Source organism: Taurulus bubalis (assembly GCF_910589615.1).
Source record: "Taurulus bubalis genome assembly, chromosome: 10".
Classification (NCBI taxonomy): Eukaryota; Metazoa; Chordata; class Actinopteri; order Perciformes; family Cottidae; genus Taurulus; species Taurulus bubalis.
The window spans coordinates 15,221,015-15,244,173 of NC_136598.1; the positions used below are offsets into that span (position 1 = coordinate 15,221,015).

The following is a 23,159-nucleotide window of genomic DNA, read 5'->3' on the forward strand; positions in this document are numbered from 1 at the left end:
GCCACCACGCTCACCCGAGGAGGCGCGATGGAAAACAGGCCTGACAGCGAGGGAACCCCTCCCACCACCTCCACAGCGCTAGCCCACGAGCTAGCGCTGTGGAGGTGTAGGTAGAGCGCTCGCTGCTAGAACTGTTTTCCATCGCGCCATCGTGCCGGCGGAGAGCCAAGCGGGGTGAAACCCCCAACCCCCCACAAAAAGCAGAAAAAGCAGTTCACTCACCAGATGATGTTCACTTAATAAAGACAAAGTCCATCTGCCTCTCTTTGTTAACAAACAGTTCAATTACGTGGTTGCACTTCATGGACGTCAGTGAGGATCGTCACTGTCAAACATGCACATAACCCTCCGTGAGAAAGGCGTAAAGTAAATCCGCAACCAAGTCCGTTTCTCTTCCTCCTTCAGCCATTGAGTGTTAAAACAAGCAAAACACTAAACATGTCAGAACTTCTCTTATGTTTCAGCCTGAACTCTTCTTACTCCTACTGAGTTCTGCTAGCAGCTAGGTAGCTTTTTTGTTGACAGAAATCACGCTGGCCCTCTGACCAATCACAGCGCATGTTAATGCTGACGTACTTCCAGGCGCTGGCACGTCAAAGAATATATCCGGCATGTAAAACTAAAGATCTGATTTGTTGAAGACTATGACAATCAAGATAACGTCCCGATGTACTTTAATCTGCAAAGGCCACCTAGAAGGCCTCGAGCCGCTCTTCGTCCATAGAGACATAGAGGTTAAATTTGATTGGGTAAAAGCTCTCCTTAAAAAAAGCTACACTGTAAGCAACGCTGCGAGCTGGAAGCAGAGCAGCAGAGGAAGACAGGAGCTGTGCAATGAGAAAATAAGCTAATAGGGAAAAATAATTATAATACATGTAGTGTATTTGTGAAAAACAATTAAATTATAAAATAGCTATAACCTTGTGATTCTGTTTAGGCCAGCAGAGGAGGCTCACCACTGCTGTTTCATGTGGTGGATTATACTGTAGCACATCCCAAAGCCACAGGATGAGCCTTGACCCCCTCGGGGCCTCTTAACCTATTGGAGTGGCTGAATGTCTGTCCATTTTACCCAGACTGTCACATCAAAGGCTCAAAGATACAGGAAACAGCTATATGGTACAAACGGATAACTGGAGAATGGTCCAGTATCTTATTTCCCTTTGAAATGTTCACCAACTGTGAAACTGTATGATTCAAACCATTCTACGGTATAGAAAACATTGTTCTCTTCCCACAAGCCAATTTTGGCATATGATACAGTAAATACTATATATATATATATATATATATATATATATATATATATATATATATATATATATATATATATATATATTTAAACATAACATAATTTGGCACCTTTTGTTTGTGCTTATGTCTGCCACTGGGGGCACTGTTTTTCTGTCAAAACATCTTCTGATCTTTGTCAAACTCAAATTCAGTGCAACTCAACTATGTGGCCCTATTGTAGCGCCCTCATATAACTATAGTGTCTCTGTGCTATGTATATAGCACGTTTACGGTCCTTCAGCACAGTGTATAAGTTGAGGCATTTCAGAATGAATCAGCCTAATTAATGTATGTGTTTTGTTTTAAACAACTGAAACAGTGTCTGATATATCACATTTGAGTTTAAATTTACCGTTACTGCTAATCTATTAATCAGCCCAATTGGTAGAGGAAGATGCATACATCAATGGTGTCTAAATGGTCATGTACAAAACAGATGTACCAAGGATGGGCTAAGCATGGACTATAACATACAGTAGTATATCACAGATGATTGTCTTTAAACACTCCCTTCCCTTAAACAGTGAATAGTACTGTTATACTGTTCGGTTTGAACAGCTGTTTGCCTTCATAAATTGAGGAACAGCTGTTTTAAGCAAATGCAATCTTTTTGGCACCTGTTTCAGGCTGTTTCATGATCTGCCATTTGGTGTCCTCAAGCTCACTGCATCGCACAGAACGGGCAGCTGCGTGAATCAGAATTGTTTGAGATCTTTCCCTCAGACTGTTATGAAACAAGTGCTTCTGTCATCCACTGTACGGCATCTCCTTCAATGATAAAGGTCAGTTTACTGGAGGTTAAAATACCATGTCAAAATGCCAGAAGCTCTTCTCAGCCTGTATGTTGTTGCTTTTGGTCAGCAGTCTATTTGTGACTCTGAGGTTACATCAGGTAATAGATGCTATTACAGTACATTTACTACCCTGTTATTTAAGGCCTTGACTGTATATATATATATATATATATATATATATATATATATATATATATATATATATATATATATATATATATATAGTCTCTATAAGTTGTTTCCCAGGAGTTGAGAAGCACTTACTGACTTTCCTTATAACAAGCCGAAACGTCTTTCTTTCTGTCATCAGCATTGTGTTCTTATTTCTTTTCTCCCTCTTAACCTTTCTCTCTTTTCCTCTCATCAAACCGACCGCTGGTCTCCCTTGACCTTCCAGACAATTACATGCCAGTGGCTCTATCTGTAGGCCAGGCCTGTTGAGGGAGATATGCTGACTGACAGGTAATGGCACCCACTGAGAGCTGGAATCCCCTCAGGACTCACTGTCTGCCAGCCTGCCAGACAGACTGTCTGTCTTCCATCCCCAGGGTCCAGAAGTCAAACTATAACCATCACACAGTCGCTGTTTTAATCGTAATAACCATCCTCTTCCTCCTTCTCATCATCGCCAAGATTATCCTAGTGCCGTCACACACCAACAGTGTGTCTTTCTCAGTCACAATCTTTTGTCTTTTTGTCGTTGGAACAGGACGCTCTAGATTTTCTCTATCACCATCTCTTACTGTCACTACGTCTCTCTTTTTCTATTTCTTTCAGTCTGTAACTATCCCCTTAAATCTTTTTCCTACTCCCAAATCTTTCTCTCTGACTCTCTCAGTCCAAACTATCATTCATCTCTACTAATTTAAACTGACAGATTGATTTAAAATGAACGTGTGCTATTCATTTCCATCTTGCCTCTACTCATCCCTTTAATTTTAGTCAGAAAGGCCTATTACTTTGACTTTAATTCCTCCTGTGGCACCAAGACTGAGGAGGTGGGGGTTGTTTAAAGGACCAGAAAGTAAATGTATGTGTGGATCTATGAGCATGAGAGATGGGGAAGGAAGCTGTGTCATAATTCATTGAAGATGCCCTGAGACTTCATGCGGATGTTGAACCACAGACTGTGCACCAGGTGCTGCCATTTTCTTAAGTTTTTCTCTGCCAGAGGACCACACAGACACACAGCTATTCTGCTGTATAATCGGAGCTGAAGGGGTGAAGGTTTGGGTCTCTTCCAGGTTTACTGATGCACTAAAGAAAAATAAACTATCCAGAGGTTCAAAAACACCCCCACGCACAAATACATATCCTTTTACACCTTTGCTTCTTACCGTTTATCATATGTAGCCAGCACTGTCGAGGTTCAGTGTTAACTTTTTCTTCCCAACGCCAAAATTGGTCCATTGCTCATAAGACTACTCCCCCTATAAATAATATGTATTTATTGGTTCCACCAAAATTGTTATAGCATACAGTTAAAAGAAAACCTTTTTCATTTTAATTTATTGTCACAATTATTATTTTTTATTTACATATCCAGAGGACAATAATTCATAAAGCGGTGGAGCTGGGATTTGTCTGTGCTGTCTGTCTGTGTTATAGACTATTGTCATGAGCCTCAAAGCCTTTAAAGAATGATCTCCTCATTCGTTGTGTCGAGCTTTGACAGGAGCTGGCAACATCCTATGCAATCCATATTTCTATTTCTGTCGTCATATTTGACCCATGGGGATTCATCCTTCTATGAAGGAATACATGTTTTTTTTCCTCATAGCTTTCTTTCACTGTTACCACTTCCATTTTATTGAAATCCTGATTCCTGAATAAAATTGGAGTGTCACGCTCATGGCATTGGCATTGGCAGTGACAGCGCTGTCAACCAGCTCCATCGAGGTAAGTCAGGAGTTATGGGCGGCTGAAGGCAGCAAAGGCTAACGACTGTTTGAGTTTTAACACTGTTTTGGGACTGATCCAATCAAGATGGCAGGCTTTTAATTTTGCAATGACAATGTGACTCTGTGCTGATCCTTTGCCATCCGGCAGCTGTTACTATTAATGTTCAAAATCCATTCCCTGACTAATTGTCACAAAGCATAGGGAAGACTAGGTGTTTTTGGAACAAACAGTTCAGGGACTCCCTTAGAGGAACTTTTTTTTCGTTACCAGCTGTTGTTTGTGTTTTGTGTTGTCAGTTGTCAACATGGCTAACAGAATTTGTAAAATATCTGTTGCCGGTGCTGCATTAAAAGGTGTTCTGGAGACTACAATCGTCCCTAGTTCTTGCGGTGGGGACGCAATAAAAACACTCTTGTCGAATATTCTTGTTATATTTTTAGGGAATTTGGTGCACTTTTAAGTCGGTTGCATGCAAATGACCCCGGCAGAAATAGGCAAGGTCGTCCAACAATAGAAAGCCTGGCTTTTGTCGTAACACCTGGCTATGTCATCCTGCAAGGAGCTACGTTGGCTAATCAAATATGTGCACGCCCACATTGCTTAATAGAATAGCTTGCTTTATAACAGGAAAGGTGTGATTCTTATATTTACCTGATAATTGGTGCAACAGAGGCTACAACAATTGCGGGCCCTTTTCAGAGTTATAACTTTTTAAATATTATTTTGTTACCACATTGTATTTCATTGTCTCACCAGTACTAAATCATCACACGCCCACCAAACTCAGTCCTGTATTCATTTTTTTTAAAGTACACTGTCCCAAGGCATTCAATACACATGTTAAGTGCTGTGTGGGCCCAGCAGAAAGTCTCAGTCTGTCTAATTAAATTAAGCTTAAATGTAATTTTTTCTGATTAAAATGAAAGAGGTAGAGTGCTGGCCTTCGTTTTCAATTATTACAAAAAGACGTGCTAAAGTTACAAATTTCCTCTACTTTTCCTCTACTCTGTCAATGTTAACACACCTTACAGCCTTACAGCCATATGTATGGCTGTAAGGCAGCAGGAACGCCTTACTGCAAAGCAAGCTCTATCTCGCGAACTTCGGCGAATAGACACCCAGTAGAATAGACACCCAGTGTGTTTGTGCTCTTGGAGACAGTGTGGCCCGGTACAATGAATCACACTCCCTGCTGTCTTTCCATGACAACCATTGCTCATTCTCTATCACCACACCGTCAGAAATAACTCATCTCTTCTAAAATGTTTGCCAACAGCTACTGAGAAGGGATGGCCATTAGTGGGCATGAAGACATCAACGTTGGCTCAGCTGATTCAAGAGAAAAATAAGTGGGCGGGATTCTCTGTGCTGATGAATTGCTTTCAGAGTTTTCCAACCGAGTGGGAGTGGAAGTGAACAAAATAGCAGCATCAGTCTGTCAGTAGATAAAGTAAAAGATGAGACTGCACTACTCTATATGCACACAGGAGGGTGAACCTGCGGCCCAAAATGTTAATGCAATTCACACTGCTGCTTTTTATGTTTTTCCACCAACATTTTTTGTCATTTGGCACCCGCCACTCCCTAACCCACCTAGCCATGTCCGTTTTCATTAATCTGAGTGCTCCTGTGACAAGTTCTCCACTGACTGCATTTTATGCTTTGTGGATGTCCTGTAATCATGCTGACATTGGCAGGGTCCCATCGGTGCAAACCCTCTGTAAACAACTTCTGTGCTTTCAATTTATCAGATGTCATTGTGCAGCTACTGGCAACACTTTGCTGGTGCTAATGTATTAACAATAGCAGGCAGGGAATCTTGTAGTGTGCATCCATTGGATCTTTAGTACTCCATGTCAACATCTGCAGCATTTTGACCATCTGCAGTCTCTGTGTGTGTGTGCCAGATACAATGTTTGCCAAAGATTTAATTTTTTTCTTCCATCTGTTAGTAAACAAGCTCAAGCCCTTCACATGCGGCATCTTTGCATCTTTTTGCTTATTAAGTGAAGAAGCACTGCTCTTCAAACTACTTTTGCAGCGGTTTTCATTGCAATCAAGAAATACGACAGGGGACCTTGTTTATTTATTATGTCATTTGACTTATTATGTTGTGTTATCTTCGGTTTAATTAGATTTTGGGTTGAATAGTGTTTCAGTAAAAAAAGGCTGTTAAAAGTTACAGCTGTCATTCCCGTTTCTGCATAAACCTCAGCAGATTCTGCAGCTCTGTAGTCTCTGTGGTACTGCATCAGCTAGTTGTGTATTTGCACTTGGCTAGCTGTTATTTTAAAGCTACGTGGCTCTGCAGTGGTGCCAGGTAATAAGATGAAGTGGAGCAGAACTTAAATGGAGAGCATTATATAAACAACTATTCCCAAGACACAAATGCATTCAATATATACACGCGTCCTCACACACACATGCTGGATAAGAACCTTTGCTTATTATTCCAGAGTGTAATGAGCCTCCAACTTAGATCATAAACATCACCTGTACATAGATACACTTGACTTTCAAACATGCAATTTGAAAACATGCAAGACAATATGTAAAGTACACACTAGTGAATACATGATATAGTAACACTTGCCATATTGAACATACAACCAGCTATTATTTTCTAAGACAGCTGTCATTACCCAGTCTCGCTCATCCATAACCACGTTGCAGTGTATTCTGGGACACAGGCTTACTGCATGTTTTCTCTCTTTGCCTCCCTCAACATAAATTGTAAATACAGTAGACAGACCCCTGATCATGTTGAGGTTGTAGTGATGTCTTTGGATAAGTTTTACAGCCACATTAATCACATTTTTAGGGTGACATTTGTGAATTGGTCTTTGAAAATCCATCTACTCAAATGTTTCATCAACTATTTTATGCTCATGTTGGTGTGGTAATATGATTGTGTGATAATTACATGGCCTAGCTAATGTTAGAGCAACATTAGAAGCTTTATTCTATGATGTCCCTCTTGTCTCAGCTCGGCAAAGGGTGGTCTGCTGAGAAATGCTGTCAGAAACCATCAAGAAGAACTGTAGATTACAGCGTTCTAATTTTCATCTCTTTATCTCAATGTTGCGTTTCACTCTTTATCATCGGCCCTTGAAAGTTCTTTGTACAAGGAAGTTGGAAAACAAAGGCAGCACTCCCTCATGAGCTTCTCTGTCGTCGGCTTTCACGCTCATAGGCCCAGAAGGACTCTATGAAAGGCTCCCTTTTATTCACAGAAATGGTGATTTCAACATCAATTATCGTAATTATTGACTGCGTCCCATTGTATTCTATGCTTACGGTTTTAACTATTTTCCTATTGACAACCCGGTGACAACAGAAGATGTATTAACTGCAGATTAAATATGCATTAACTGAAATGACAGAAGTTGTACAGGCCAGTAGAGCTGGCGTTCACATTCGGCCAGACGTTAATGAGACCTAACACATCAGTCCACTGGTTCACATTATGATAGGTATGTGTGTGGGCTATAATTACATTCAGTCCCACCAGAAAATCTGTTTCTTGTCACCAGGTCCTCTGTGAGCAAGGTTTTATAATTATGTATGTTAGCACCTCTGCTTTCTTGGTAGTGCACACAGCAGGGTTGCAGATGAGATTGATTAAAGTGTGGAACTAGCAATTCTGTTTGCCATGCAGTCAGACAAGCAGATTGGCTGTGGTATAGTTCCCAGTCATGCTGCTTCAAGTGAATAAAACAGCTATTAGACAAGCATGATACACAGCATATTCATCATCTGACATGCACAAGTGCATGGGCGTTTAGGCACACATACAAGTGCACACACTCAAATAAACAAATATCTGACACTGAAAAGGTTGTCTCGAGTCTCTACTAATTAATGTCAAAGAAACCATCAAATAATTGAGAAATGTTCATAGAATGTTCAAAATAATACATTTGTTGAGTTTTTGATGTACAACCGTTGTGTACATGGACAAAAAAAGAAAATCCCATTAGAAACCATACCCTTATAATGTATTTGAAATGAACACACTGTTTACATCGGAATGAACATATTTTACAATCTGTGAATTTTAACAACATAGCATGGGTGTTGTTAGTAAAGCACATGTTTTTATGGATAACCTTCATTACCTGCATGTAACTGCTGAAAGAAAGACAAAAAAACTTGAATCACCCTGATTTAGCATCCCTCAGTGAAAAGAGGGCAACGTGTACAAACTCATTAAATTAAAAGGCAGACTTTTACTGTTCTCTATAGAATGAGGTTTTTAATTTAATTGCAGCCTTTGGTTGAGCGGAATAGTGTCCGTTTAAATCAGACACAGGTTTTTAAAAGTAGTACCGGTAAGATTTATGTTTGATACATAAACCAGTGAATCAAATCTGGTTCTTTAAAGATGGAAGTGCTGGCATTTACAATAAGAAGGTGGGAGCTAAAGTAATAGGTCTATGCCCTACATCAGTGCTTCTCAACCTTTTTTCAGCAATGGGTACCCCTGTGGAATTATTTTTCAGCCAAGTACCCCCTAACCAGCGCAAAGCATTTTTGGTTGAAAAACAATGTAATACACAGCACTCTGCCATCAGTGTCTGATTTTAATATAGAATATATACAATTCAGTTTAATAATTTAAACTCAAATTATTGAATATTTATTAACTAACTTTTTTTTTAAAGGATTTTTTAATGTATGCTCATTTTAAATATAGATTTTTTTTTAAATCTCAAGTGCCCCCTGGGGTGCCTTCAAGTACCCCTGTTTGAGTGATTGATTAGCTTATGAGCTGCTTTTTTATTTTGTCTTTTTTAAAGCCATCCAAGTGCATGGATGCACTCCTCCTTTCTCCACCATAACAACCTTCTGGACCCTCACCAGTCTGGATTTCAAGGCAGGCCACTCAACAGAGACTGCCCTCCTTGCTGTCTCTGAGCAGCTTCACACTGCTAGAGCAGCCTCTCTCTCTCCTCTGTCCTTATCCTTCTAGACCTTTCTGCTGCCTTTGACACAGTGAAGCACCAGATCCTTATGTCCTCCCTCCAGGATCTGGGTATCTCAGGCTCTGCGCTCTACCTCTTCTCATCCTACCTCAACGACCGCACTTACCGAGTAACTTGGAAAGCATCTGTGTCTGAACCTTGTCCTCTCATTACTGGGGTCCCTCAAGGCTCCGTCCTGGGTCCTCTCCTCTTCTCTCTGTACACTAGCTCTGTCATTCGCTCGCATGGCTTTTCCTACCATAGCTATGCTGATGACACCCAACTGATCCTCTCGTTTCCCCAATCGGAAACACAGGTAGCAGCACGGATCTCTGGCTGTCTGATGGACATCTCTCAGTGGATGCCCGCACACCACCTGAAAATTAACCCTGACGAGACTGAACTACTTCCAGGAAAAGGCTCTGGTCATCTCACGCCTAGACTACAGTAACTCCCTCCTGGCAGGTCTACCTGCTAGTGCCATCCGACCTCTGCAGCTCATCCCGAATGCAGCAGCTCAATTGGTCTTTAACCTCCCGAAATTCACCCACACTACTCCGCTCCTCCTCGCTCTTCACTGGTTACCGGTGGTCGCCCGCATCTGCTTCAAAACATTGGTACTTGCGTACCGTGCTGCGAACAGATCGGGTCCAATCTACATCCAGGACATGGTCAAACCTTACACCCCAGCTTGTTTACTCCGCTCAGCTTTTGCCAATCGGCTTGTAGCTCCGTCACTGCGAGCTGAACACTCAAAAAAGTCACGACTATTTGCTGTCCTGGCTTCTCAATGGTGGAATGAACTCCCCATTGACATCAGGACAACAGAAAGTCTCTACATCTTTCGTCGCAAACTAAAAACACATCTTTTTCTACCGTGAATAAGAAAAGTAGCACCGTAGTAGCATTTTAGTAGCACTTAAATGGCACTTACTGATAGCACTTTGTATTTTAACTTTATTAAAGAAATTGTACTTTCTTGATTCTTGTTGTTCTGAGTTTGTACTCATGGTTGAATGCACTTATTGTAAGTTGCTTTGGATAAAAGCGTCAGCTAAATGAAATGTAATGCCTGGGCCGCATCTTTAGTGCATGGCATGGGCCACACAAACCTGCATTAGTACACAGCTCTGGTTCTGTGTGTTGGCATGTTTTCAGGAAAAACAAGTCTAATCGCTCCTAAACACATGGAAGGGTGGACTAATCAGCCAGCTACAACAAAAAGTAGAAGTCGATGCTAGGATATGAGGAAAGGAGTGTTTAATCCACCTTGCTAAAAAAACTAAAAAAGAAGCACTTGCGGTGATCAGTTGTCACATAACAATTTCCAGATTGAAATAAATTTGTCTGCCCCTTGTCCGGTGCTCCCAGTCAGATTGCAAACCTAAAACAGAACCACATTAAAGGGAGGGTTGGTTATCTTTTTCAAAAACATTGATATGTGTCATTATGATGATATGTTTACATTCATCATAATGATTTTCAGTGGCTTTGGAGGTAGGCCTGAAGGGACCTGCTGTCAGTGTTGCCGACTCGGCGACTCTCACGCTATAGATTTAGCAACTTTTGAGCTCATTCTGCTTGCTACTTTCATTGGAAAAGAGTTGACAGCACTAGATTGGGTTATCGGCAATGTTCCCTCTAATTTTTTTCAGCACTGAGCAATTTTTTTTTTTTCTGAGCGCACATTTCAGCACTGTGAGCAATTCGCAACCACGCGATCTGCCGAAAATGACCACAAGCCTGCGTTAGCCATAGGGGATTCAAAGAGATGACAGCAAATGCATCAATATGTATACAAGGTTGATATTTATTCAATATCCTTTATAATGGCTGGACTTTGGGAACATTTTAATGATGGTGTTTTACCCGTCAGTTTAGTTGAACTTAAAGGATCTTTGTTGAACTTCAATAAGGGGAGGTTATGACTGCTTCACTGGTTATGACTGATAATGATATATATAAAAAAATAAAAGTATCAAAGGTGTTTAGTCATTTCTCAGCAGGTACAACATTTAAGTGGAACTGCATTGAAAGAAAAATGCTAATGCAGTGCTTAACAATAATTATAGGCCTATTAAATTGACATGGTGTCATTTTTCCTAAAGGTAGCCTATATAAACAATTTAATAACTTCATATTCTTCATATTTAAATATGTCTGAAAGTTCCATCCTACCTGTGTCAGTTTGGACTATTTCATCTAGCCACTCATGTTTGAACGTTAGGCAGACCTTTTTCTGGGGCACCTGCTCTGCCTTTCTTTTCGCCATGGTAGCCTATAACTGCTGGAGCAGAGTCCGCCAAGAGGAGCCTAAACAGCGCCGGCCCGAGCTCATGTGGCGCTCTGGGCGAGCTTCACTCCTGGCGCCCTGAGGACAGCGGGGGTGGGGGTGCTAACGGAGGCAGAGCGCTAGCAGAGGTACAGAGAGCGCATGTCGAGAAACGGGACGCTGATTGGCCAAGAAGACTCGACACGTCACATCAAAGATCGTATTATTGAGGAGATGGCTCACTCCTATCTCAGAAACACTGGCGCAAAAAATATTTTTAACCCCTGAAAAAAAATCGTTTGTGCGGTCAGAAAAATATGCGCGGTCTGAAAAATGTATTGCGCGACCACTTCGACTGGCCTGCGCGGCGCGCGCACGCGTAGCTTAGAGGGAACACTGGTTATCGGTTTGGATAATTGTTTTAATCTAGCATGTTCTTGCTAGTTTCTCAACCTTGGCTTTATAGAGTATTACACAAAACAAAATGAGTAAATAATGTAACTATTTAAAGGAGCTGCACTCAACATTCTGAACATTAATATAGCAGCAAACAACTATTTGTAATGTAAATATATAGTGGAGTACTGTCTACCTGAGTAAAGAATGATTCGCTCTCCCTCTGTATGTTATCAGAGCTTCTCCTTGCTTTGTTAGTGCATGATAGTGCATGTGAACGTGCCCCACTGGCTGGCTCACGGCCGCAGCTCTGCACTGCTCTCATACAGTTATAGCTGTTAATGCCAACCGACCGACAACATTAACACGGAAACGTAGCACACATCCTCTAGTTCCCTCTCAAGTAAACACTGGCACTGTAGCTCTGTCAGCACTTTTACCGTAGTTTGCACTGTGAGCCACGGGCGTGCCATCGCCATGTTGAGAGGCAATCGAAATACTCCCAATCCCTTATCTTGCATTTTTATGTCCTTCATGGGACTCTGGAAAGATGCTTTTAAATAAACTGTCTAGTCTCTTTCGTAAAGGCTCGATCACATTTATGCATTTTTCCCATCATACAAGGTAGATATTTTTATGGGCTAGGCAAAAAAAGAAGATCCTGACAGGGTTTGATGAGAAAATGGCACCTAGAGATCTTAAACATGAGAAGACACTTGCAAGAGCATCCTTGGTTTACGTGCATATTGGGCTTTGGTATCAGAGTTGAATCCTCGCTGCGACAATGATTGAGAAGTTCACATGTTTCCTTGAGGGTCGGGTTTGAAGAAAAAGTTGATTTGTCATATGAAATTGAAGAACATCATGGAAAAATAAAAGAACAAAGAGGCTACTGTATTGAATAAAACATTTAACTCAGTATGTGGCATGGCACAATAACTCATCCATCTACTTGAGTTATTTTACCGAAGTCAAGAGGAGCAGGCACAAAAGGTAATAATAACCATTGAGAACACATACATTAACTTTCAATTTAAACAACGCGATGCTAAATCACTTAATAATATCCATATAGCTCTATTCGATCAAAGGTCCCTTGTCCCTCTGCACTATTTCCCCCACTTTCCCTATCAGATGGCGTTTCCCCCAATCAAAGCCCAGAAGTTGGAGAGCACATTACCATTAATTACCCTGTACAGTGGGTGAAGAACCAGTTCATTTGATCTGCATTTAGCACTTGGGCTGATGGAAAGAGAGATGCAGCCATTGAATTAATAGAGAAGCCAGCAGATCTTTCAAAAGGATAATGAGTTTTTCACCCTTGGCTGCCTCTTTCCAGAGACATTTCAGACTACTGTGTCACAAAAAGCATCTCTCGTTCAGGAAGGCAATGCAAGCCTCTTCTTTGACCTTCCTTTTGTGTTCTACTATAGTGCTCAATTACCAATTTTCACAGAGCCAGACCCTTGACACAGGTTGTGGTCCAAGTGCTTTGATTCTGACTTACATTTTCTGTCCCAAAACCCACACCTCCCTGACCTTCCTGCCCCTTGTTATTTGTTTACTCCGAATGAATGAGCAGAGAGAAGGATAAGAAAGTGCAGTAAGTAAAGTTGTTAAGCTGTAAATGTGTTGCAGCTTTGGTGTAAATCACATGTTCAGGATAGATCACTTCCAGCTCACAGAAACTTTAATGGCAGTGTGTATATATGCTAGTTCAGTATGAGTGTGTCTACCTGAAGAGGTGCAACATTGTGTTTCTGAAAAAGGGGAAGTTGTTCCATCTAATATGGGCTCTCAATCTTTTGAGACACTGCTGTTATGAATGACAAGGTTAGTAATGTTTACAACGTCTTGTTAAAGGGTGCTATTACAGTCAGCCAGAGGTTGACATGTTTGCATAAGGATCTCATCTGTGATAGATGCGACAGTAAAAAGCCTCATGAGATCGTATTCCTGTGCTATGCGCCGTTACCTCAGAGGAACTCTCAGTTCATACCTACTTTTCACAGAGCCTGCCTTACACAGTCCACAGCCCGCTACACCTCAGCGTACTTCTGGGCTTCTCATTTATTGGTTTCAATGGATCAAGGGCCAGCTCATGTCTTCTGTGTGTGTGAAAACAGCCGTGCTTGTTTGCCAGATGTCAAACGTTGACCACGCCCAACTGCCAACACCTGTGAGATCAAGATATGTCAGAATTATGCTTTATATTTAGTTGCCGTACACCTACTTCTGTGGATACTAAGGCATTTAAGTTAGTATTCACTACATTGTATTGGTATTTCTATTTCTGATGCAGCCTTGGGAAAGAAGATGATATTACGCTTTTTTTTTTTTATGATGATAATACGCTTTTTTTTTCTTGTCAAGGAAAATTGTCTGAAATTAATGAGATTTACAGAAAATAAAAAATAGTGACTTACAGAAGAAGCATGTCAGGATAATACAAAAAGTCATGAAATACTTTGAAATGTTCTCAGAGAGACAGACTACAAAGGAAATATGACTGCAGACACAGCATTGCTCATTAATTAATTATAATGGAGTCACCTGACTAAATAGCTGTTTGTGTGTCACACCAAATATTCTCAGTAGTGGCTTATGGATTGATTTGTTTATTTCAGTGTCCTGAACCATGGTGCCCAGCCCAATAAAAAACACATTACCATTCATGTCATACAGTTCCACAAATTCAGAAGGAGAACATTTTTTAAATACATTTCCATAACAAATTCAGTGTTATTATGTTGGATGCAGTGTTCTCTCTTAGTGTTAATGTGTGACAACTGAAAACAACTCCTGAAGACCTCTGTCTATCTCCATCTTGTTGTAGGACCACAGTTATTTTATGTGAAGAGTTTTACAACGTTGTTGTTTAACCAAATGTCGGTTGTTACAACACTGCTTTAAATCACAGCTCAGTTTCAAGGGCTTGATTTTGTTTAACGGAAATAACTAATACTTTGGCCTTTTTTCTTCTTTTTTAAGCTGTAAACACAGCATTGATATCATCACCTTGAAGTTGGTCTGGCTAACTTGTTTTTTACTGCTGTGTGCTGATAGATAGCGTTCAACAGGGCAAACATGCTGACGACAGCAGTGAGAATGACCTAAAACAGTGAAGCTGTAGGCCACAAAACCAAAACGATGAGCTGAAAGACAGCGCTTCATAGAGCTGAGGGAGACTGCAGCATCGATCAATAATCTTCTGTGGGTATGTCACTACGACCCCCTTCATATGCAGGACATGTAGTCATTTGATCCACTATAAATATAAAGATATTGATTTCAGCAGCAGTAGTCCAAGGATGTTACACATGTTCGGGTGTAAGACATGTCAATGGTCAAATTACATCAGAGAGGTCTAATATTTTAGTCGTGATCTTGACAAGAAATCAGGGTGAAAGCGCACATTTCAAACGTCCTGCTGTGGAGACATTACTCTTAATTTTACTCTGGATGTGAAGTGTTCATTCTCGGACAGAGAGAAGTCTAGAGAGCTGAAATATTAATATTTATGAAGTTTTATATTTTAGTAAAAAATAACAAAAACTTGTAAAGCGTTACGTGCTTGTACATGATCAAGAGTGGGTCCATTAACTGCATTAAGAAATGAATATGTCCTTTGTTCACAGCTTTGTAATCAGACAGAGACACATGCAACCTCGGATGCACTGCCAATACTCTCTGCTTCTCAGCAAAGCCTTTCAATTCATTTTAGGTATTGGCTCGCTGCGACTCCGCCTGATGATATCAGATGACTGGATGTGTCTCATATTTACAAGCTGGAGCTAGTTGTTGTTTATTCAACTGTCTGGTCAGCAGGGAAATGGTCCTTTGAAACACGTGCCTGCTCTGTATGCAGCTCTGCATGTCGATGTCTGATATGAATAGGCTTGAAGTTACAACACTCAACCTGCAGAATTTAATTTGAATCGCTAAGCTGCAGTACATTTACCCAAGTTGTTGTATTTTTTGTGCCTTATTAATGTAACACTTTTCCAATCAGGTTATTTTAATATCATGCCTGTGCTTTTGCTGTAAGTATAATCTACCAGTATGTAATTTGAGGACCTTCGTGCTAACCCACAATTATATTAATTGCAAAGCCTGCTTTTATCAGCTTTTTACACCCGTATGTTATAGTTCGTATACATGTTGGTTGTTTCATAATGCATTCGGAATAAAATATAATAAAATGGTTGATTCTGAGATTATTCTTTCAGTCAGTATCAAGAGTTATGCATTTTATTAGACTTTCTGTCTGGTGCAGTGTAGTCAACATCATGTATTACCTGTGTGTGAGCACAACATATTTGACATAACAAAAACATGTTTTGTGGATAACTCCATAGTCCATAGGGACTGTGCTTTGTCAATGTGAAAAGATATATTTAGGTGTTTTGGTGTCTTTTTTCAGATATTGTCCTTGGTCAGCTGAGCTGCCTAATTGGGCCGGGGGCATTAAGTGTGGTGTCCATTTGCCCCTTCCCCACTTTCTATCCCCTAACTTCCGCCCTTGTTTGGACAGTCTTCATTTTGATCTCCGCTGCATACCTGTGAGGTTTTGTGACTGCATCTTGCATCTTGCAAGGCTATCACAGTCACAACATGTCCACAGACAGACCGCATATAAACACCTGGCAAAACCGCCTCTGTGGTGATTAATTCCAGAACCACATTTTGCCATGATGACTCTCACACACGGACACAAACACACACGCATAATCTTAAATTAATAATCTCACGGTTCAGATACAATTGAAAGCTTTTCTCTCTCATAAACGCTTCCAAAATTAATGTTATTTTGTAGAAATCTGCATTTTGCAAGGTTTTTTTTTTACGGGGGAAAGGTCACAGCATACATTTAGAATAAAACGTATTTTGTCTTTCTAGGAAGTGCATACAAATATACCACTCCATATCATGCATTATGGAATGATTTAAATCCTTTTTGAATTAAGAAGGAATGGAATAGTGCATTATCTACATCCAGTCTATTTATAATTGTCTTAGCTAAGCAGAACACATGACTGGCATCAGATTCTCTCATAATCATACTACAATAAACAGATTAATTATTTCATACAGAATGTGTATGAATCATTTCTGAGCATATCATGTTCTCTCATCGTTATTTAATTCTTCTGTGGCAGATTGATTGAATTGTATTGTTGACTCAAACAGTGTCTCTACTGGAGAGTCTGGAGTTTCCAGACTGCCTCTATGACGCATGTTTGAGTGCTTTTGCTTGAGTAAAAAGTATGTTAAGAATGTATATTTCTGCTGTGCTCTTGAAAATATCAGCATGTTATGAATTTATATTGTTGCAGCACTTCTAAGATTTTAAAGCTCTGAGGCTTTTTGCTCTCAGGCTTTTCAACAGACTGGGTTTTTACATTAAATAGCACTCACCTTTTTAAAATAAATGTAGATTCGACCCACTAAAAGCTGCTCACAAAGTGTATGGATTTATTAACAACAATACGGCCATAGTAATAAGCACTCTAGGTTAATGGAGAGCAGTGTGCACAAAATATATTCGTATTTATAAATCTATACAATTCGGGAGGAACTTTCAGTATATTAACTTTTGTTAAGAAAAATAATAAGCTTTAAACATATGAAACATTCTCAGCTTGAATGATCATGGGCCACCTTGATTCTCTTAACGTCGAGTGTAGATGATTTTGTATTCCTTTCCCCCTCACACCTTTCGCTCCTTTCCTCTCCCTTCTCCTCAGCTGCCATCCTGGATGACCCTATGGAGTGCAGCAGAGGAGAGCGTTTAGCCATCACGCTGGCCAAAGACAGCATCAACAGGAGCAGCAACCGCTCCACCTCTGGCAAGCTGGAGGTCGACATCTTTGAACTGCTGAGAGACAGTGAATATGAGATGGGGGAAACAAGTAAGTAACAGTGGGAAGAAATGCCAATGAATTGGTGTGGGTCTGGTGCACAATATGTGTGTATGTGCCGAGTCAGAGAAAAAAAGATGGAGAAAGTGTCTCTCATTTTAAAATCAACAAGCCTGTCATTTCAATTCACCCGACTGGCTTCTTTTCACTATTCCTCCAAGTGCACAGAGATAAGTGTGTCTGGTTTAACAACATTTTTGGTCAAACAGAAGCAAATAAATGATTGAAAATAGATGACAGACTGCCGTGGAGCAGGAACGCAAAATGAGCTGTCATATTTTGAGAGCTGCAGAAGGGAAATGATTTGTCTACTGGGTTGCATTTTGTTCTCTTTGAATGTATATTGGCAACTTTCACTACTGTGGAAAGGCACATAAAAAAAGCATGTTTTATATAAAGGAGTGTCATTTAAAATGATTTAACCTACAGTGTGTCAAAACAGATGACCTTCAACAGAAAGGTGTATGGACCTTTTTAAGTGGGCCATTACAGAAAGAGGTTTCCAGTCATTTGTCACACAGATATGACAAATGCTTCACTGAGGGTGACTCCATTAACACACGCTGGAGTGCCTATTTGTTATCAATTGTATTAATGCTTCTACTTCACTGCTATCTAGAACATCAGTGTATGAGGTGGTGATTTGTTGCCTCACACCTCAGTGTTTATTGTGTTTTTTGTTTAATTTTTTATGAAAACTATCCACAATCAATACAGCACAGGACGTGTCTGCAGAAAACCACCGATACAAACCGCTATGACAAGACGTGTGGGGATGGATTTTCAATACAACACGATCCCACTTTCACAAACCCAAGAGCTTCAGTGGTGCTGCTTAGTCCATAGAAACACCGCTTCACTTACCACAACAACTGTATTCTTTCCCTGCCTGGTTTACTTCAAACCCTTCCTAAATGTGGTTCCTCTGTGTGCGTGTGTGGGTTTCTTTATGTTTGTGTGTGTGTGTTTGTGTTTTTGTGTGAAGTAACATCTGTTGGTGTGTGCATGCTGGATTGTGTGTACATTGTGCAATTGTTTTGTCTGTGGAAGTGTGTGTATGTGTAATTAGAGGCAGAAATTGGATTAGGGATGGATCAGTGACTGCAGTTAGATGGAAATATCACAGAGGGGCTGCTACCTACCTGCCCAGAGTCCCTCCCCCACCTTGCAAGCACCCACTCCTGCCTAAGCAGCTCCTAAATGGATGACCCCTGGACTGCTTGCTGCTCATCCTAGCAGGAAAGTCCACGTGACCAGACTTCTTTCACTGTTATGCATAGCTTATTGAAGTCACATTACACACAAAGATGTTTGTTTAGTGCTTTTGCTTTGGTGCTTCTGTAGGAAACTGATGGCCAGCTGTCAGCATTTTTATCTCATGAAATCTTAAACCAATAAGATCTGAAAGGAACGCTCCAAAAAACATTACAACAACAAGCGTTCCCCAGCCCTTTGGATCCCTTTTTAGTGTCCACTGGAAACAGCTTGCATTGTGTCGTGAGCTACTTGCAGCACTTTTTTATAAATACTGCACATGATGCAGATGTTTCTTCATTTGCTTGTGTTGTATTTGCAGAGCATTGAGCTCTCTGGGCACCCGTACATTTATTTTCTTGTAACCAGCAAGTCAAGTCAAACTCATTAAAGCTCTCCACTTCAAGGTTCCAATAGCTCATGGATCTGAGAAAATCAATGTCGAGCTGAGAAAGCGGATTTCAATCGACCTTCTGACCTTAATTTGACTGCGGTGTGAGGCACAGTGCTCCTCTGACAATTTACAGCATTAATGAACACCGTAACACCAGTGTCTAGGGAGTAACACATAAAGTTTGGCGAGCGTATGGAGTTTTGACACAGACTTTGCATGCACGTTCTCTGTCTCTCACATATTCACACATGCTGGCTGTGCAAAAAAAGGGAGCAAATCAAAGTGTCACAGGGGCCAGGAGCATGTGGGCTGGCAGTCAAATCATTCATCTTTATAATTTGGTGAAGCCATGCAGACAGGTGCAAATGTGTGTGCGTGTGTGAGCATGTACTGTAAATGTGTATGTGGTTGTTTGTGTAAGGTGTCAGTGTGTTCATGTCTTACAGGCCTCATGGGTGACTACGGGATTACTTATTAATCATTCGACTCACTGCCTCTGGATTCACCGCACCAGCTCGAACCCCCCCTCCTCTTTTTCAAACACGCAGCTGGTTAATACTCTGCATTTGCCCCAATAACCCAAATTATCATCACCCTCATTTTGGGCACACATGCTTACATCTGAGCTGTACATGGTGTCTATACTTGTGTCTACCTCACATCGTTTGACTGTAGCGGTTTAATTAGAAGTCAGGGATTATAAACTCACAAGAAATGGCTTTCTCTTTTCCAGTATGGGGAGATTAAAGCATATGGCCTGTGTACATCAGAGAAGAGTATGATTCACATTCCATGAAATGTCTAAAGATATGTTTTGGTACCCAAAGGTGAAGCTTTTAAATTGGTTCTTGTAAATGTAGAATGTGAAAAACAAGATGAGATGTGTGTGTCACTTTTGGGGATATTATGGCATTCATGTGTAAATGTTCAAATACCAGATTTCTTGTTTTAAGCCTCCAGATATTGCTGTCTGTCACTATTTTTGTCTCCGCCGTTCTCGCTGTCACTCTGTTTATCTATCTGTGTCTCTTCCCATTTCGGTATCTTTCTGCATCTATGTGAACGTCTGTTATGTGAATATCAGCTCCTCCCACAAGCTTTTAGACTCTCACTGGCACGATCTATTGGATTTTGCTATATGTGCATCACGTTAGGCATATTAAACATGCCTTGCGCAGGTTTCATTAACGCATGTAGGTTCAGGTTCCCTTGAGATAGTGGAAGCGCTGGCTCAGCCCGCTATCTGCTTAGAGGTTGAGAGAGTCAGCATGTGCATCCATTAACATCTGGTTGAAGATGGCCTTTTTTAAATGACTCAGATTCTTCAATTCTATCTTCTCTCTTTCCTGGATAGCACTGACTTACTCCCTTGCTGTCTCTTTTCCCTTCTCAATCCTTATTTCACTCTTCATCCCCTCTGTTTTCTATCAGTGTGCCAGATCATGTCGAAAGGCGTTGTGGCAGTCCTCGGTCCCTCTGCCAGTCCGGCCTCCAACTCCATCATCAGCAATATCTGTGGAGAGAAGGAGGTGAGTTTATGCATCCAGCTGGCCTGCAGCCACGGGCACATAATGTTCACATTGCGACTAGAAATACAGAGTTTGGAAATATGATGCTCTTTAGCGACCCTGTGGTTCATCAGAGATTAAGGGGCAATGAAGTCCAACTTAGTTAGTGAAGATTATTATGAAAACAGTTGACTTCCTCCCTTTTCACTATAGTCCCTGTGTCACAACATGTAAAATGTGTTGTGACTGCACAATTAATCATTTTCATTCCAATTAAAAAATGTTCAGTTTATTTGATAAATTATGAATTAAGGTGTATAAATGACAAAAGCTTGTTTATTTTACGGGTTCATATACTTTGTTGTTGTTGTTGTTTTGCTTGGGATGTTGTGATACATCAGCTGCTGAGTCAAGGAAAGTGTAAACAGGTCTGCCTCATTATGTCTCCTTCGCAGGGAGGGGTTGGGCACTGTCGAGATGTAGTAGAAAATAAAACATGACTGAGTGGGTTTGGTTTCAGAGCTTGACTCCATGCAAACAGATCCCAGTTGGATGCTAATTGGCTGAACTCTGACATAGTGTGTTTTGCTGTCTGATGTCAAGAGACATTAGCCTTTGAATTATACAAAACCATAAACTAGATCAAAATCAATTAGAAATCAGAAAAAAAAAAAGTATCTGTGAGGGTTCTACTGCAGTGCTTTGGGATGTTTACTACATTTGATACACTTTGTTTACACTACGTGTAGAAAACTCTTTTGATTATAAAAGTGAATGCCTATTGCTAGCATCTCTACCATCGACCATGTACTAACTTCTGCAGATTTGAAAGACTACCTGCCAGCTTTCTTGCAGTGCATCGACCATTTAGTTTTCACTAGTGTGTTGTGTGTTGTCCTCTGGTACAGTACAGCCCGTCTTTCTCATGAGACATCAGCCTGTTGTTGTATGAGACATACCAGGACTCCCTGCTGCTAAAGGTGTCTGGTGGCTTTGCCTTGTGGGGCTGACTGCTTTGAAGCACTGATTGTGATAATACCACCATGTGAATATAAAAAATCCATAAAGAGAAGAAATTGCAATTTTAAGTTGTGAGTGTATAGTGATAGATGCAGTATAGTCATAAATTACTCTCTGGAGTTGATACTGACCCTAAAGATGAGCAATTTCCCCAAATTTTATTTTATCCACAAGTGAATAGCTAAGGCAATACTTTGGCTGACCAGAATAATTCAAAGCTCAGCCTGTCTTCCCTATTTTCCACAGCTAGAAGGATTATAAGATCTGCTGTCATCATGTTGAATTACTCTTTGTCCTTTCCCACGTATCACACTTCCATCCGGCCTTGGCCAGTAATGTAGTGCTGTAGTCTGAATTGTATGTAGTGTTTATCTCTTAATAATTAAGAACTGCTGCAATGTCTGGAGACAAGTATGCAATATGTTCCCACACATAACTTTACAGCTTCGTAGAAACATTTGCACAGGGCATTTGATATGATTTGATGTCTAGTTCAAGACGTGAGACTCTATTTCTTCAGGGGTATGACACCTATGAGGTTTACTTTGAGAGCTGCACTCTGTTGGTGGTCAGACTTTTTAGATTTTTACATTAACAATGTTGTGATAGTGGTATTTACCACAACTGTGTACACCCTTACCCTTAGTAGTTCCCTTTTATCAAAGCATACATGCTATTTGAGGGAAGATGAACATAATAGTATTCTTTTGTTAAATGGTACAGTACAATGTGCATAATCTGTAAAATGAAAATACACGGATAAATCTGTCTGCTGCATCTTTCTACTTCAAAATGACTGACAGAGTTACGACTGACCTCCAGTCTGTCGTACAAGTAACCATCCTCCGCTTTAACATAATGTTGCTATTGTACATTGTGTAGAACTGCAACTGCGACACAGTACTGAGCGCTTTAGCCGATATGTCAGTCATCCATGCAGGTTCTGTGAAACGTGTTTGAGATTGTAAAATGGTTTGAAGTGTTTCTTCTCTGACATGATTTAGTTGGACTGTATATCGTTTAATCTGCTGTGACATGTCTCTCACCTACCAGTTACAAGAAGAAGAAAAAAAAACTTTCGCCACCAATAAAAGGATAATATTCTGTATCGTGATGTTGGCAATGCTCGGAAAAAGCTGGCAACCAAATTCACTCCCAACATGCGTTAATGTTTACTAGATTGGCAGCTTTTATAAACAGAGAAGGTGTAGTTGCACCCAACATTTATCATTAGATGGTATTATATGTGATGTTGTGTCCACCCACTGTGCAGGATGAGTCATAAAAGAGATTCAGTCACTTTACAGGAAGAGATGTGAGGTTTTGATAAGAAAAAAACACACAAATACATTTTTTGACACTTAATTGTCTTGACAATAGAAAACAAATTAAAACACACAGGGGAAAACCTTGATAATATTGTACCATAATCCTCTTATCT

General features: G+C 40.5%; 1 protein-coding gene across 2 annotated transcripts in view; it reads left to right on the forward strand.

The window, feature by feature from the left end:
- Positions 1-23,159, forward strand: part of grik4 (glutamate receptor, ionotropic, kainate 4) — a gene marked incomplete at both ends in the record, with an annotated part of 146,028 nt that overhangs the window by 16,033 nt on the left and 106,836 nt on the right. For both annotated transcript variants that reach the window (XM_079225464.1, XM_079225465.1), the window contains 2 exons: positions 17,369-17,533; positions 20,622-20,719. In XM_079225464.1, coding sequence (XP_079081590.1) covers positions 17,369-17,533; positions 20,622-20,719 — 263 coding nt within the window. The remainder of the gene's footprint in view (positions 1-17,368; positions 17,534-20,621; positions 20,720-23,159) is intronic.